The 14,924-nt window shown below is 32.6% G+C and overlaps 1 protein-coding gene across 11 annotated transcripts in view; it reads left to right on the forward strand.

Moving 5' to 3' along the window:
* The window catches only part of Sarm (sterile alpha and armadillo motif), a 167,209-nt gene that overhangs the window by 14,672 nt on the left and 137,613 nt on the right, over positions 1-14,924 (forward strand). For 6 of the 11 annotated variants that reach the window (XM_088257865.1, XM_088257870.1, XM_088257869.1 and 3 more), the window contains one exon: positions 10,310-10,968. The exons of 2 other annotated variants lie outside the window; for them this stretch is intronic. In XM_088257865.1, the coding sequence (XP_088113991.1) occupies positions 10,498-10,968 (471 nt within the window). In that variant the 5' untranslated portion in view covers positions 10,310-10,497. Of the gene's footprint in view, positions 1-10,265; positions 10,969-14,924 lie in introns of all 11 variants that reach the window. 3 more of the 11 variants (XM_088257867.1, XM_088257868.1, XM_088257866.1) reach the window with 1 other exon arrangement.

Raw genomic sequence — 14,924 nt, forward strand, 5'->3', positions numbered from 1 at the left:
CGCGTAAAAAGTTTTAATTGCCAAACGCGAACTAAGTTTTTAGTGTTCTTTTTTCGTTAATTTTTTTGCTCAGCACTTCAGTACAGTCTGGCATAGCAACTTACGATCATTTAACAAAATAAAATACACAAAAAATACCTTTTCGCTTTATATTGGCAATAATTATTTTGGATTTACAATTTAAAATAATATTTTGGCGCTTTTATTAAATGTAATTGAAGTGACATGAGTGAGATGTTGAGAAGATGGAGAAGTTATAGATATTAGATAAAGAAAGTAAATCTAGAAAATTTGTTGTTTTTTATAATGAGGGGAGCGAAATACGAAATAAATACAAATTATAGAAAAAAAAAAACAATTAACCATCACGCCACTCACTGTAGGGGCGGACAGAGAGAATAGAAAATAGAACGCCACACCAATCTGCCTTTGCAAACAACCTTCGCGTCTTCCACATGGATGCATGTCCTCATACATACCCGCCGATTTTTTCGTCTCCTTTCCTGGACCACTATCAAGTACATACTACATTCGAAAACTTGATCATGCCAAGTTTTACTCGGTCTTCCCTTACTCCTGTTACCAATCACTTTCGCCTCTTTTTACCGTAACACTCATAGTGAAATAGTGCATTGACCACAAGAAAAAGAAGAAGTCATATAATAATGATAAAAATTAGTAAATATGTAATAAGTCTCCAATTATTAATGCTCTTCGTTATGTTATGTTAAATACACGTTAAAAAATCTCGGTGACGAATTTCTATTGATATAAATGTGACGAATTTTTAGTTATAAAATATCGTACGGTCATCAAAATTATTTCATTGATGAAGAATAATACATAGGTCATATGTTATCATTGCCACATTATTTAGTAATATTCATTAAGTCATCAAATCTCTTACGTATGTATAATATGTTTGTTTTTATCAATTTACAATCGAAGAAATTTATGTTTATTTTTTTTAATTTATATGCAAACGCAATTTTCTTAATTTTTTTTATAAAGACTATATCAGTGGACAACGGAGTTCTTGTATCAACGCTAATATATATGGAAGTGAAGCATGGAGTTGGCAAATAAAAGGCGAAAGGCTGAATCACTCAGACAAGCGTACGATAAAACGATGTATGATACATCTCCGAATTGTGAAATAAGAACAAGGCTGAGATGAGCATTATCAATAAAATTTAGGATTTGGATATGTGTAACAAATAAGTCAGGAAAAACGGCGAAACAAATATTTAAAGCGACTGTAGTTAGAAATAGAAGTTGAGGAAGATCGAGGAAAATTTCGCACGATCAGGTACCTACTCTAAATACTAGGGTGTGAGCAGGTTAGCAGTCGGAATAATCGGCGGGAATGAGGAAGTATGAATGTGGAAGAAGGGAATAATATTTGGAAAGACAGAATTTACAAATTCGTAAATTATTAACAACTTCTTATTGATTATTTCTGTCACTATCCATAAAGTCATTAAATGACGAAACTGAGTATGAAAGAGGAAAGAGCTATTCATATTAGATAATAGAAGTGGATAGCTAAATATATCGTATCATTCGGCCATACGTATTTGATTGCGTGTCATAAACAATTTTCCTTCAAAAACCTTAAAAAATAAAACTAGAACTTTGTTTCTTACCACTTTAAGTGTTCACTTTTCTCCAATAGGTTTCGTCAAGAACCTTCGTTCATGTCTATCCCTGGAGATTACGAGGTTCTTGTCGAAACCGGTTGGAGAAAAGTTCTAAAAATAAAAAAGGTAAAAACCAAGTTGTAGTTTTATTTTATAAAGTTTTATAAAATATCCCAAAAGTTATCTGCAAAAACCTTCCAGATTTTTTTTTACAATGTGCTAAAATATTGGCACGAGAAAACTCAGTGAGGGCAAAGTATTGTAATTTTTAATTATGCGTATGATAAAATAAAATAAATAAATATACATATGATGTTCATACACACATAAATGAATAATCTTTCCGCTACTGAGGGAGGCAAGGAGGGCGTTTTTACGAATTCGTAGAATTCTGGAAGTGACCTTTTCAAAATATAATACTTTAATTCAATTTGCCTGTAATGTTCACATGAATCCAAAGAAATACCAACATTTAGCATTAACGCGTTATATGATTTTTTATTACTAAATTAGTTAACATTATTATTTTTACTACACTTACATTTATCGCTCATAATAAAGCAATATTTCGTAAGTACCTTATAAAAAAAACACAGGAGATGCAAAAAAGTGCATGACTTGATTTTTTCGTTTTTTATATAAATATTACATTACATTGAAAAGAAGCATCTATTGTTTATTTATCCATTGTAGAACATTCATATTGCATTATTTTTTTAATGTTAAAGATTGACACCTTTGAATAATTACCATCGCATGTTGATTGAAATTTTGAGGACTTTGAAGTATAATATGTATATAGCTTTCACCAATTGAACGTGACTTAGATTATAATTAATATGTACCTTTGTTTTAAAATCAGTTTAAATTTATAGTGATTCTAAAACAAAATTACATTTTAATTATAATATGGAAAATCAAAAAGTGCTTCAAATAAAAAAAAATAAAAAAGTTACTTAGATTTTTCAGAATTATTTTACATATTCTCTCGGATATTTTTTCATGTCATGTGTTGAGATGGTTTGGATATGTAGAACGAATGAGCGAGGAAAGAACGGTAAAACAAATTTATGAGGCGAATGTTAGTGGGAAAAGAAGCAGAGGAAGACCGAGAGAAACATGGCACGATCAGGTATGCCAAATACTTGAAAGTGGTCAGGTTAGGAGTCGTAACAATCGGCGGGTATGTATGAGGAGATGCATGAACGTGGAAGAGGCGAAGAATGTTTGCAAGGACAGAGTGGTGTGGCGCTCTATTCTCTCTGCCTACCCCTGCGGGGAAGCGGCGTGATGGTTAGTTAGTTAGTTAGTTATAACGCAACAAGTTACGTTTGTATGATTTTAAGCATACTAGACACTGAGTACCGATAATCTACTAGATAAGTGATAGTTTTAATTGGCTGAGGATAATATATAGGAGGGGACTTATCGTTACAAGTCAAATATTAACGGCGTTTCGGAATACGGGTGAATGTGGTTGTAAACATTGTATTATATAATTTAAAAAAAAATACATATTTTCTTCTCGATTAGTTGAGCAACTTGCTCATGCATATTTTATGCGGTCTTTGCTCAATCCTCTACCGCAAATAAGAACAATAAAGTTTATTGAAGTTGAGTTACGACCTCGCTGACCCAAATGTAACGTGAGGTCGGTTTTAATTTTTAATGGCTCACCTGGAAATTAAACAAACCGAGCACTCAAACAGTACCTACCGGTAAGTAAAGCGAGTGCAGCAGATGTATTGAGAGAAAAGTCACTAGTAGAAATGAGATAAGAATCGACCTTCGTTGCCTTCGGCGCAACGCAATTAAAATACTGTTTATGTTTCAGGACATCAATATGTCAATGTTTTCATAATACTGGTATACGTCAAAGTTACGTACGATCAGTGACGTGTGTTACATACAGGCACACAAAACCCCCCCTATCCTAGTTTAGTAAATATAGAATACTGTTTTAGTGAAGGCGAATAAGTTAATATTTCTGGTATATAAAAATTAATTAAGTATGAGTAATAAAAATCTTCTTTGATTCTAGATACAGTCTAAAAACTCTAATAACGTATCTTTTGTCGCTAAAATCGCTAAAAAATGATTGAGAAGTGAAGAAAATGATTATGTAAATTTCCTTGAGTGACAGTTACCAGTTCATTTCTCGGTTTTTTAACGGTTTTAACGGTAAAAATACGTTATTCGTGTTTTTAGACAGTATCTAGCATCAAAGACGGTGTCTATGGTATTTTTAATACACATACTTAAATATACCAATAATATTTTAACTGAAATACGTTGTTTTTCCTACTGATTAAAAAATGTTAACCAAAAATACTAAAAAATTATAAAAAAATACTAAAAAGTAAAAAAAAAAATAGGGTTAAATGCAGTGTTATTAAGAAAAAATAAAAAATAAATCTTAAAAATATAAGTTTATAAATGCTTTTTAAAAATATATTTGTATTTTAACTTGGGAATGGTTTTAAAATATCTAGAACAAAAAAATACAGAAACGGTAATTCTATGATAAAAGTTAATCTAAAATTTAGATTTCTCATTACTTAGGCATTTGAAAACCGATTATCGATCTCTATTGTCAGAAATTTAATATTTATGAATTTATGCAAAAAATAATATTTTTAAACTTAATTTAATTAAAGTTAAACTTATCTACACCACGTTTTAAAAGGTTTTTCCCGTAAGGGTTTTTTATGCATTTTCTGGAGTATTGTTGCAAGAACGATAGTAATAAGTTCTATTATCATATATTTATATTTATAAAAGAATAATTCGTCTCTATGTTATAAACAATTCAGATCAGTACTTAACACCTAAAGCGCGATGCCCTCAAACAAAACGCGCCCAGCGGTGGTGGGTCTGATCTGACCCAGTACAGAAATCGCCTTTTAGGCGTTTTTTGTCGGGTTTTTATATTTTATATATTAATCAAAATAGGCTACATAGCAATAGGATAATGTGTCATAAGTTTTGTATGAGAATTTTCAAGTTTTTGATAGTTTTGAATTTAAATTATCCAAGCGCTTCATTTTACATGCGAACTCGACCGAGCGCAGCTGCTAACTACCACCGCGTAGCATGTCGCATCCGCGTGAGGCATGATCGGCATGAAGCAGTGGTTGTAAACATGTTTATTTTTACTGAATTCAAATAATTTGTGTTTTTAATTTTTTAACTATATTTTAAGTCAACATCATAAAAGATAGAATTTTTAACTTTTATTTGTTATCTTCAAATATAAAACGTGGCGGTTAGCTCCAAAAACCACAAAATGATTCTGGGATTTTGACTTGAGTTCATAATTCAAGATAAATTTTTGTCCATAATGCAATTAAAATTTATTTTAAATACAGTGAAAATGGTAAATTTTTCATTGAAAAATATAAACAGAATTCCTAAAAATGGTGTAAATATTCATTTAATGTTCGCCATTTCTTACATAGATTTGCGGGTCTTAGAAATTATGAATATAATTTTGTACGGTACTAAATAAAACTAATTTTTGGGTATAAATTATTTTTATGTACAAGTTCGTTAGACATAATAGGTAACAAATTTAATTTTAATATTGACAAGTAAATTATTATCAAAAAATCAGAAGACAATCGCTACTTTTCTTGTTAAAATCGATGTCTTCATCACTTACTGACATTTCTTACAAAACCAAGTTTTCTGTTTCACTTTAAAATTCTGTATCTAAGGTTTTTGAATTCTAAATCACTGTCATCTACACTACTTTCTCACTTTTCTTTCAATTTTAGAACTGTCCAAAAGTCTTCCAATCTCGTTATGAGATATTTATTTTTTTCCTGCCATTCATTGTGGTAAAGTGTCGTAAAGATTTTTTTTTTTAAAAACTAGAAATTGTTCAAACATAAAACAGTTTATTGTGAAGTTTTGAAGTTAGTAACTTTGTGTATGTCGGTGTTGTATATATACATAAATCTATTATATACTATATATTACCACTATTTGTGGTATTTTCTAAGTAAAACTTAAATTAAAAATGGTTAGATTTTACCAAAAAGTAACTGCCGAATCAATTTATGAAAATATTAACAACTTATGTAATAATTACACTTTTTTAAACGTGATCCTTAGTATTTTTCATACAAGTAAACAAATAAATCAGTTTAAAACGAATGTAAAAAAAACAATATACAGAATCAATCGCCAAAGATTGACAATGTTTGCTTTTGTTTTGGGGAGTTCGAGGGCACGGCAGACGGCACACTAACACATTGATAGCGAACAACTGACCTTACTCAATATGATTTTTGATCTTTTATTTGTTCTTTTTTTTTAAATAACTCATTCGAATCTGGTCCGATAATTTTTGTTTATATCTCAATTTGTAGGTAATTGTTTGAAGAACGATTACACTGAAGGAAAACGACGTAAAAAATTACCTATTAAGTAATTAATAATTTTCCGCGATGGTGGGTCTGATCAGACCCACCATCGCAGAGGAGGTGTTAAATCAATCCCGCGAAGAGTCGCAAATAACTAATAAAAAAATTATAAATTTTGCCTAGTTAAAAAAAAGCATTTTATTAAAAGCATTTACGAGTCTGGTACGTCAGTCGTAAATGGAGAAATTGGCTTTAAATGGCTTATGTCAAAAGCTTAATTGTAATCGCAAGGACAAAGTCAAATTTTGCATTAAAAAGTGGGGCAAGTTGAGCAACAGTGCGTTGCTCTCGGGTTTGGTGAATACGGATCAGATATCCGATAGTATGTGGGTGTGTTATTATAGTCGGGAAAAATATTGTACTACGGTATTTAAAAAAACTGCTATTGTAGTCTGAATACTCAATTATATAACTACGACAAGTACATACCACTGAAAGCCGCGCCCAGTTGAGTACACTTTTCACTTATCAGTGATTCGATTCCAATCAATTATTATTTACAACATTTTGAGTGTGTCCAAATACTTGTTCACAAAATCCGGATCATCTCCAATTACAGGAGTTCTTATTTAAGATTAGATTAATTGTTATACTAGCATTTTTTGGCGGAATTGCATTTTATATATAATAATTAAACAATTTATATGTATATTAATATTTACACAATATTTTGAGGGTGTCCAAATAAAATACTGGTTCAAAATTCTTGGTTTCCTCGTTTAGGAGTTATCTTACATTTTTGACACCTCAACAAAGATGAAGAGGAATATGGAAGTATGTGTATTTACAGGTATTTACGACCTGTCATAGGCTGGTTAAGTGATCACTTACTTTGTTTAATACCACTTAAAACTTCTACTTCACGACTAGTAGACAGAGAGAATGGAACGCCACATCAATCAGTCTTTACAAACAATTTTTGCCTCTTCCACGTTCATGCATCTCCTGATACATACCCGCCGAATATCGACCTTGGTATGATTAAGTATTTGAAATACTTGATCATGCCAAGTTTTTCTCTGTATCCCTCTGCTGCTATTACCAACTACATTCGCATCATAAATTTGTTTTACCGTTGTTTCTTCACTCACACGATTCATATGCCTAAACCATCTCGACACATCTTTCCCAATTTTATCGATAATGCTTATCGCAGCCTTGCATTATTTGAATTACTTGATCATACCAAGTTTATCGTTTAAAACGAATAAACGGGGGAAAACGTAAGCTAATGGTTAAAACAAATATTATATTTTTCTACAATATTTTGAGTATGTCCAAATACTTGTTCTCAAATCTGGATTATATCCGCCTAGCAGTAATAAAAAAAAATTACATCTCAATATACATACAGAAGAGGAGTCTAGGCATTTACAGGGCGACTGTCATAAGCTTGGTTAAGTGATCACTCGATCCTATGACAGTCGTAAGCCCTGAAAATGCTCTGACTTCCATATTCTTCTTCATCTATATAGAGATGTCAAAAATAAAACAAATATTCTGGCCTTTTTCTCATAATGTGACAAAGTTTGGGCATACTTAGCGCTCGAGATAGCTATTGTTCCACTCGGCTGAGCAGGACTAGACTATAATGCTGTCCGCGATGGCTCGTGGCAGACGATTAGCTCTTGTGCTCACCTACTTTGGCCTCCCAAAATATAAAGTGCGTACTGGTGACTTAGGACGGTTATTAAACCCTGATGAAACTGATGATGGAACGGTTATTCCAAAACCTGTAGTCATGAAGTAGTGATTTTAAATGATATTATACAAAGTGAACGATGAATGATAAGGAGAGAGTTAACTAGAAAAAAAATGCACTATATTGTTCACAATTTTACGTTATTTGGAAAATATTTCAAAAATATTCAATCGCTGGTCAAAAAAATTTCTTTATTGTAAATGCAGACAGGTAGTATTCCATATTGAATTGTTGGGTAATATATTTATTGGATTGAATTCTACTTTTATTTACATATATGATACGAGTATGTGACGCGTTGCGACTTATTAAAACATTATCAAACACTCAAGTGTTTGATTACGTCTTAATAAGACGGAAAGAGTCACATATCATATAAGTATGTACATAAAAGTAGAATTCAATCCAATAACCGTATTTCATTTTGCGAATTTCATTTGTAATTTTGCAGGAAAATATGTTTAGTACCAATTATTATTATTAAAAAATCTTAGTAAATAGCATTTTTAAATGAAAAGTTAAAATTTTTAATCAATACAGTGATTTACTTTGTTGTGAGAATCATTTCCAGCGATAAGCCGACCAGTCGGCTTTTGATTGTTAATGTGTTAAGAACGATAATTTAGTAGGTGAAAAATTATCATTTCACATGAATCCGCTTGATTCTTTGAAAGCTGCGATCCTTGAACTTTTCACTTTTAACACGATTAGATAATACTAATAAATTGTTTTATTTTTTTTTTATTAGAATATTTCAATATTACAATGAAAAATATTATTAAAAGCATGAAAATAATCATCTTACTTTTGTGACGAACTCTTAATATATATATATACAGTTTCTTTTACTAGTCAACATTTGTTAATTTTGCAATATTTTCATAAATTTTCCAGTAGTATTTTGGATTTTTCATTCGTATATTTTTCAAAAGGAAATAAGGACAAAAATGTCGCACATTTTAATATTTTTTATCCCTTATCCACATCCTAAGATGCATAGGGCACTCCATCGTAGCGATCCAGTGTTATCTTGATCGTTAATTGCATGAAGTCAAGGTGATCACCGCTGCGCTTCTCGTACCAGTCCAGGGTGATATGAAATAACTATGAGAGCGAAAATAACCCCGGGTCATGCTGACCACTACACTACGGAGAAGAGATAAAATTAGTGTGTAGGAAATTCAATACAATATGTAATTGCATTTAATTTACGCTAACATGTCCATTTTCTGATATTTATTGCGTGACATTCTATTGTTTCAATAGAGAATTAAGACACGAGAAAAACAAAAAAAATACATACATTGATCTGGCATTTATTTAAACAACAAACTGGACTATGTTAAAAATTTACATAGTCCAGTTTTTATCTTCAAAGGAATATTTATAAGTAGCAAGCATCAAACTACATTGATATTTCTCCATTACTAATGTGATGACGTAATTCTCCACAAATAAATAAATAACTACAAACAACGGTCGGTTAGGATAAAAAAATATAAAAATATAAAATAGTATGTCCGCTCTGCGAATGAAAGATGTCGCGCTTCAAGAACTGTACGCTTTCAACATACGCAGTAAAATTATGCCTCAAATTGTAACACATTGGGCTCATATTTAAGTTTTGTTACCACATCGCCTATTCCTGTTTTATAGCTGATGATCTCATTGGCGAACTCAACTTTTTTCAAACTATTGCCATTCTTTACCAAAAAAAAACCCTTGCAACGTATTATTAGACATGATTCCTGTAGGTTTTCGCAGCCTTTTTGAAATTAAGTATCAATTTTTTGCTTGACTCACGTCACCCCACGAATATATGTGAGATATTGAGTTTTAAAACTACTACTATTCCTATTACTACTACTATCACTCCGCCTGGGTAGGCAGAGAGGATGGAACACCATACTCTTTTCTGTCCATATATTTAGTTCTACATGGCCTTACTTTTGACGCAACCAGATTTTAGGCTCTGATTGATCTGGTCGTGCCAAGTCTTTTTTGGCTGTCCTCGTTCTGTTCTCCCATTTACATTTGCCAAATATACTTTCTTAGTCATGTTCTCGCCATCCATTCGCTCCAAACGTCCATACCATCTCAAAGTGTATATTTTAATATTTTCAATCATACCATTTTAATAGTTTAGCCTTAAGCTCCTTTCTAATATTTTAACTTTTGATAATGTCGTAAGAGGGAACGCATTTCAATAGCATTCACTCTGCTCTGATCCTTCCTTTGTTGAGTTCCTTTAAAACGCTCTACATTATAAGTGTTACTTATTTTCTCATCATATTAAATTAAATTGAACCAAGTAAACCATGCAGCTGAGTTGAGTTGGGCATATATTTGTACTCCTGGTTAGAAGTGATCCAGGTGATCTTTGCGAGCTTTATCTAAGAGAGAATCTAATATTGGGCTCACAAAAACCTGATTCAATTTCATGCCAAAACTCCGAATAAACCCCTAACATAACTTTGCCCCACAAATGACTTTCAGTACAAACGAATTCTACAGTGTTGATTTATCTGTGTGATTCTCAGCTTCAAATAGTCTAGTTTTATAACAAAATTGTACTTAAAATAACCAAGCAAATTAAGACAGTAAAAAAATGGTAACGCTACAGTCAGTATGTGTAATTGTTGCTGAAAAGTGAATCTTGACGAAGGTTATTCAAAAATTTAAACTGTTACGTCCAAAGAACAGGAGGGCGCGAAGGGAGGATAGAGATATGGGCAACCAATGGTGTACTGGTCGACCGCCCAAGGCTACCCAATCTTCGCGCACAAAGGAAGAACCCTACACCATCGTCAGCAAAGATGTAACCTTAAACAACAACAAAGAAGAAACTGATAACATGAAAGAAGATATATTCAAATCCACCAATGGTAACGGAGGTGGTCAAGATCCAGTTGATCAAAAGCTGCAAAAGACACAATACGATAAAACAGATAACAATACCATAGAACCAAATGATGCAAAGCACGAACATTTTGATCCTTCGTTGATGGAACGACACAAGGATATTCCTCAAGTAGTGACTGTAGTGAAATCTGTTTTGGACGAGCCGAAGAGCGTGGCTGAGCAAGACTCGAGTCTGAAGTCAAAGTTGGGAGATGGCAGACTACCGCCTACCGGTCGCGGCCAGCTAAGCGGGAGATCATTGCATCATTTGCTGGCCAGTCAGTGCAAACAACCCAAGGTAGGTACAAAAATGTAACATAACATTTTGAGTGTGTCTAAATATCTGGGTTTCTCCACTGAGAAGTAATTTTACATTTTTGAAATCTCAACATAGATGGAAAAGAATATGTTCTGTGTATTTACAGGGTTTACGACCGGTATTTTGTCTTTTGTCGGAATAAATCTGGGTATTTACAAGGATTACGACCGTCATGTATGACTTCCAAACTTTGAGTAGCGTAATTGTCAATAATGGGTATAATGGTGAATATTATTATTGTAAAGTGATCACTTACCTAGTCTAGAACAGCCCGTAAGCTCTGTAAATACCCAGATTTCCATATTCTTCTTCATCTAAGTTGGGATGTCAAAAATTTCAAAAAATGTTATTTCATCATTCGTCTCCTAAAAAGCATATTTGAATTAATTCGGGATGAATCTCAAATCTCACCTATGTTCAAACGGAACAAGCTAAATAAATACTTCACCAATTTCTCAACTGGTGGCGCTACGATCAGCCAAACTTCTAAATATATTGAAAATTGTACTAGCATGTGGAAGGTAACCGTGACCATTGCATATAAGTATACGGGTTTAAAAATTAATGCAATATGGATGCTCAACAATGGGCAGAATGATGAACGTTACACAAGTGTTTAAAGTGATCGCTAAAGTAAGCCAAATGCCAGGTCGTAAGCCCTGAGATGCTCAGACTTCTATCTTCTTTCATAGATAGAGATGGATAGACGTTTCATCAAGTTGAGACGCCTATAATAACGACGCAAGGTACCTACATACTTTGTATAATAAGATCCCGTATTGTTTATAAGTTTGTAATTTTCCTGTTAGGTGATGAGTCACCATCAGATATGTTGGATAGTATTTAAATTTTTGAGTATATTACATACACATAATACACGTACATAAATGTATAATATAATACATCTCATCGAACAGAGGTCATCATTCATAACATTGTCATATAAACATTTTGTAAAAATTAACAAATCATGATACTAAATTTAGATTACAAACGCTTACATACGTACATTTAGTTTATTAAAAAAATAAATTAAAACACATATTAACGATATTCTTCTTCTTTTAACTCTTATCCGTACCCAATGGTGCTTAGGGCACTGTATCAATTTGATGTGTAATATATATTACTGGTGAAATCTGTATCAACCTGTGAGGACATTTTTACACTGTAAACTTGGATGTCCGCCTCCGTAGTGTCAGCACGCTCGGCTACCGTTCTGGAGGTCCCGGGTTCGATTCCCAAGGGGAGTAAAATAAATATATGTGAATTTTTCACTGTCATATTTATTCAATATTACCCTGGACTGATACCTGAAGCGGAGGGCTGATCACCTTTCCTTCATGTGTAAACGATCAAGATAACACTGCGTTTATATGACGCCGTGCCCTATGCACCATTGGGGTGCGGTAAGGGTTTTATGATATTATTTATGAAACTTGGATTTATTACATTTTTGACATCTCAAAATAGATGAAGAAGAATATGGAAGAATTGGTATTTACGGGGCTTATGCCCTGTCATAGGCTGGTTAAGTGGTCATTTCATATACGTGTAATCTTCACCAATCTACAATCACTATTCAATCAGCAAACTTTTTATTTTTATTTTGACCAAAATGTATGCAAGATCCTTCACATACCGGGAAGCTTATAATTTGACCAGTTATTTTATTCACAGCATTTTAGAAGCGTCAAAATCTTTGTTCTCAAATCTGAGTATCTCCACTAGTGAGTTATTTTTATATTTTTGCCATCTTAACATCGATGATGTCTTGTCTAAATATTCCGGATTCAGGAGATCTGTCTCCTGCCCACACCTCGTCGGCCTTCTATTTTTCCAATACATAATATAGGGACATAAGGCATACTAATTGCCTTTTTTTGATTTTTTATTATTTTATTTTATTTTATTTTTAATTTGTATACATTTATTTAAATCACAATTTATACATATTTAGAGCTTTTTTTTACAGAGACCCACCAAACCACCTTGTGTGTCTTGTCGGTGGAGTTCTTTTTAATACATTTTTATTGTTTTTAACGATTTTAACCTCATATAGACACAATAAAGAGAAAAAATTAAGAATATAAACATTTTACAATTTACATAAAATTAACTCTCGATCATTTACCCATTCCTTTATTTTGCCTTTGTTCCATATTTTATTTTGACCTCTAACATCCGTCGGCAACAAATTAAAAATGTTCGGAACGATATATTGCAGTGTTCGACTCCCATATTTACTGTTAATTCTTGGGACTATCAAACCTTCGTTGTGTGTAAATCGTGTATCATGGTTGTGTACTAAAGGATTTCGATATTTTTGTCTAGTTTGTTGTTCAACGATGATACTCATCCACAATATTCCACGTACCGGCATTAATTTTAAATGTTTTTATTTCAAGATTGGATTGTCTCTTTGATTATATATATATGACTGGGCTAATAAAAATGTCTGCATATTATTGAAGTCGATGAACGCAAAATTTCCTTATTTTGTTTATAAGATAAGGCGACTGATAGCATTGTCGACTTCGTAACAATTGATTATTAAACCTCGTTTTATTACCTCGCGATATTGGTTCGTACGTGTAATAACAGTTGACAGCAAGACGCTTCGCAAATGCCACAAGTCAACACCCTGCTTATTACTTTTAAGAGGATTAATTTACTAAAAGATTAAGAATGTGTCATGTGCGAGCGGTCCATGTAACAGATTATTGAGAGATTGCTTATTATTTACACGATTTATTGCGAAAAAACATAGTATAACCTATGAATAACCAACTAAAACTAATTAACCATCACGCCGTTTCTCCGCAGCGGTAGGCAGAGAGAATATAACGCCACACCAATCTGTCATTGCAAAAAAAAAAAAAATCGCCTCTTCCACATTCACGCATCTCCTCATACATTCCCGCCGATTATTCCGACTACTGACCTTACCGCGCATTTGTAACACTTTCATGCCTAGTTTTCCTCGGTCTTCCTCTACTTCTATTACTAATCACATTCACCTCAAATTTGTTTTATTATTCTTTTCTCAATCATTTGATTCACATGCCAAAACCATCTCAACACTCCTTTCTTCATTTTATGGATAATGCTTGTGTCAATTAAATTGTATCTTAAATCCATCAGCCTATAAAAGCGATCAACCTTTCAGACGATCATATTAAATAAATAAAGGAAAGGTAAACAGCCCTACGCTTCAGGGACCGGTCCTGGGAATCCAAGACCATTGCAAACATATGTACATGTTCCAAAAATTAATGTAATATGGATGCTCAGTAATTGGCAAAATGGTAGACATTAGTAACACAAGTGTATAAAGTGATCGCTCGAGCCTGCCAAATGCCAGGTCGTAAGCCCTGGGATGCTCAGACGTACATCTTCTTCCGTATAAAAAAGATGTATGTTTCATATCAAGTTGAGACACCTATAATATTTGAAATCGTGATAGCCTGTCTGGCGTGTGATTTATGGTGTATTCAATAAATATTTGATGTCTACGTCATCGTCACGAACATGTACAATAGAAGTGAGTACACAATATGTGGCATAATGTAATAATTTATACAAACGGGTATTTTAAATACTCTCCAGCATCCGAGACGAAGTTACGTAAAGCGCGCAATTAACTTATTTTTATCGTCATACGAGTACCTACATGTATGTATATGACCTCATAATATTGTGTAATAAACCTCGAATGTCCTATATTGGGACTAATCCTGGGGCCTAATCCAGACTATTGTACAATAAAAAAATTATAATAATGAAAAAAAAATCAACTTTTTAATTTTTTGTTTTCTGTTAAAATCAAATATTTGTATTATTTATTGATTCGGCATTAAGTCTAAGAATTAGAATTAGAGAACATCGTCGTGGACTAACAAGCAATTATTTTTCGGAATTTGCAAATCATATCA

Source organism: Brachycentrus maculatus, unplaced genomic scaffold, assembly GCF_059751285.1.
Source record: "Brachycentrus maculatus isolate JH-2025_06_01 unplaced genomic scaffold, ASM5975128v1 h1tg000088l, whole genome shotgun sequence".
Lineage (NCBI taxonomy): Eukaryota > Metazoa > Arthropoda > Insecta > Trichoptera > Brachycentridae > Brachycentrus > Brachycentrus maculatus.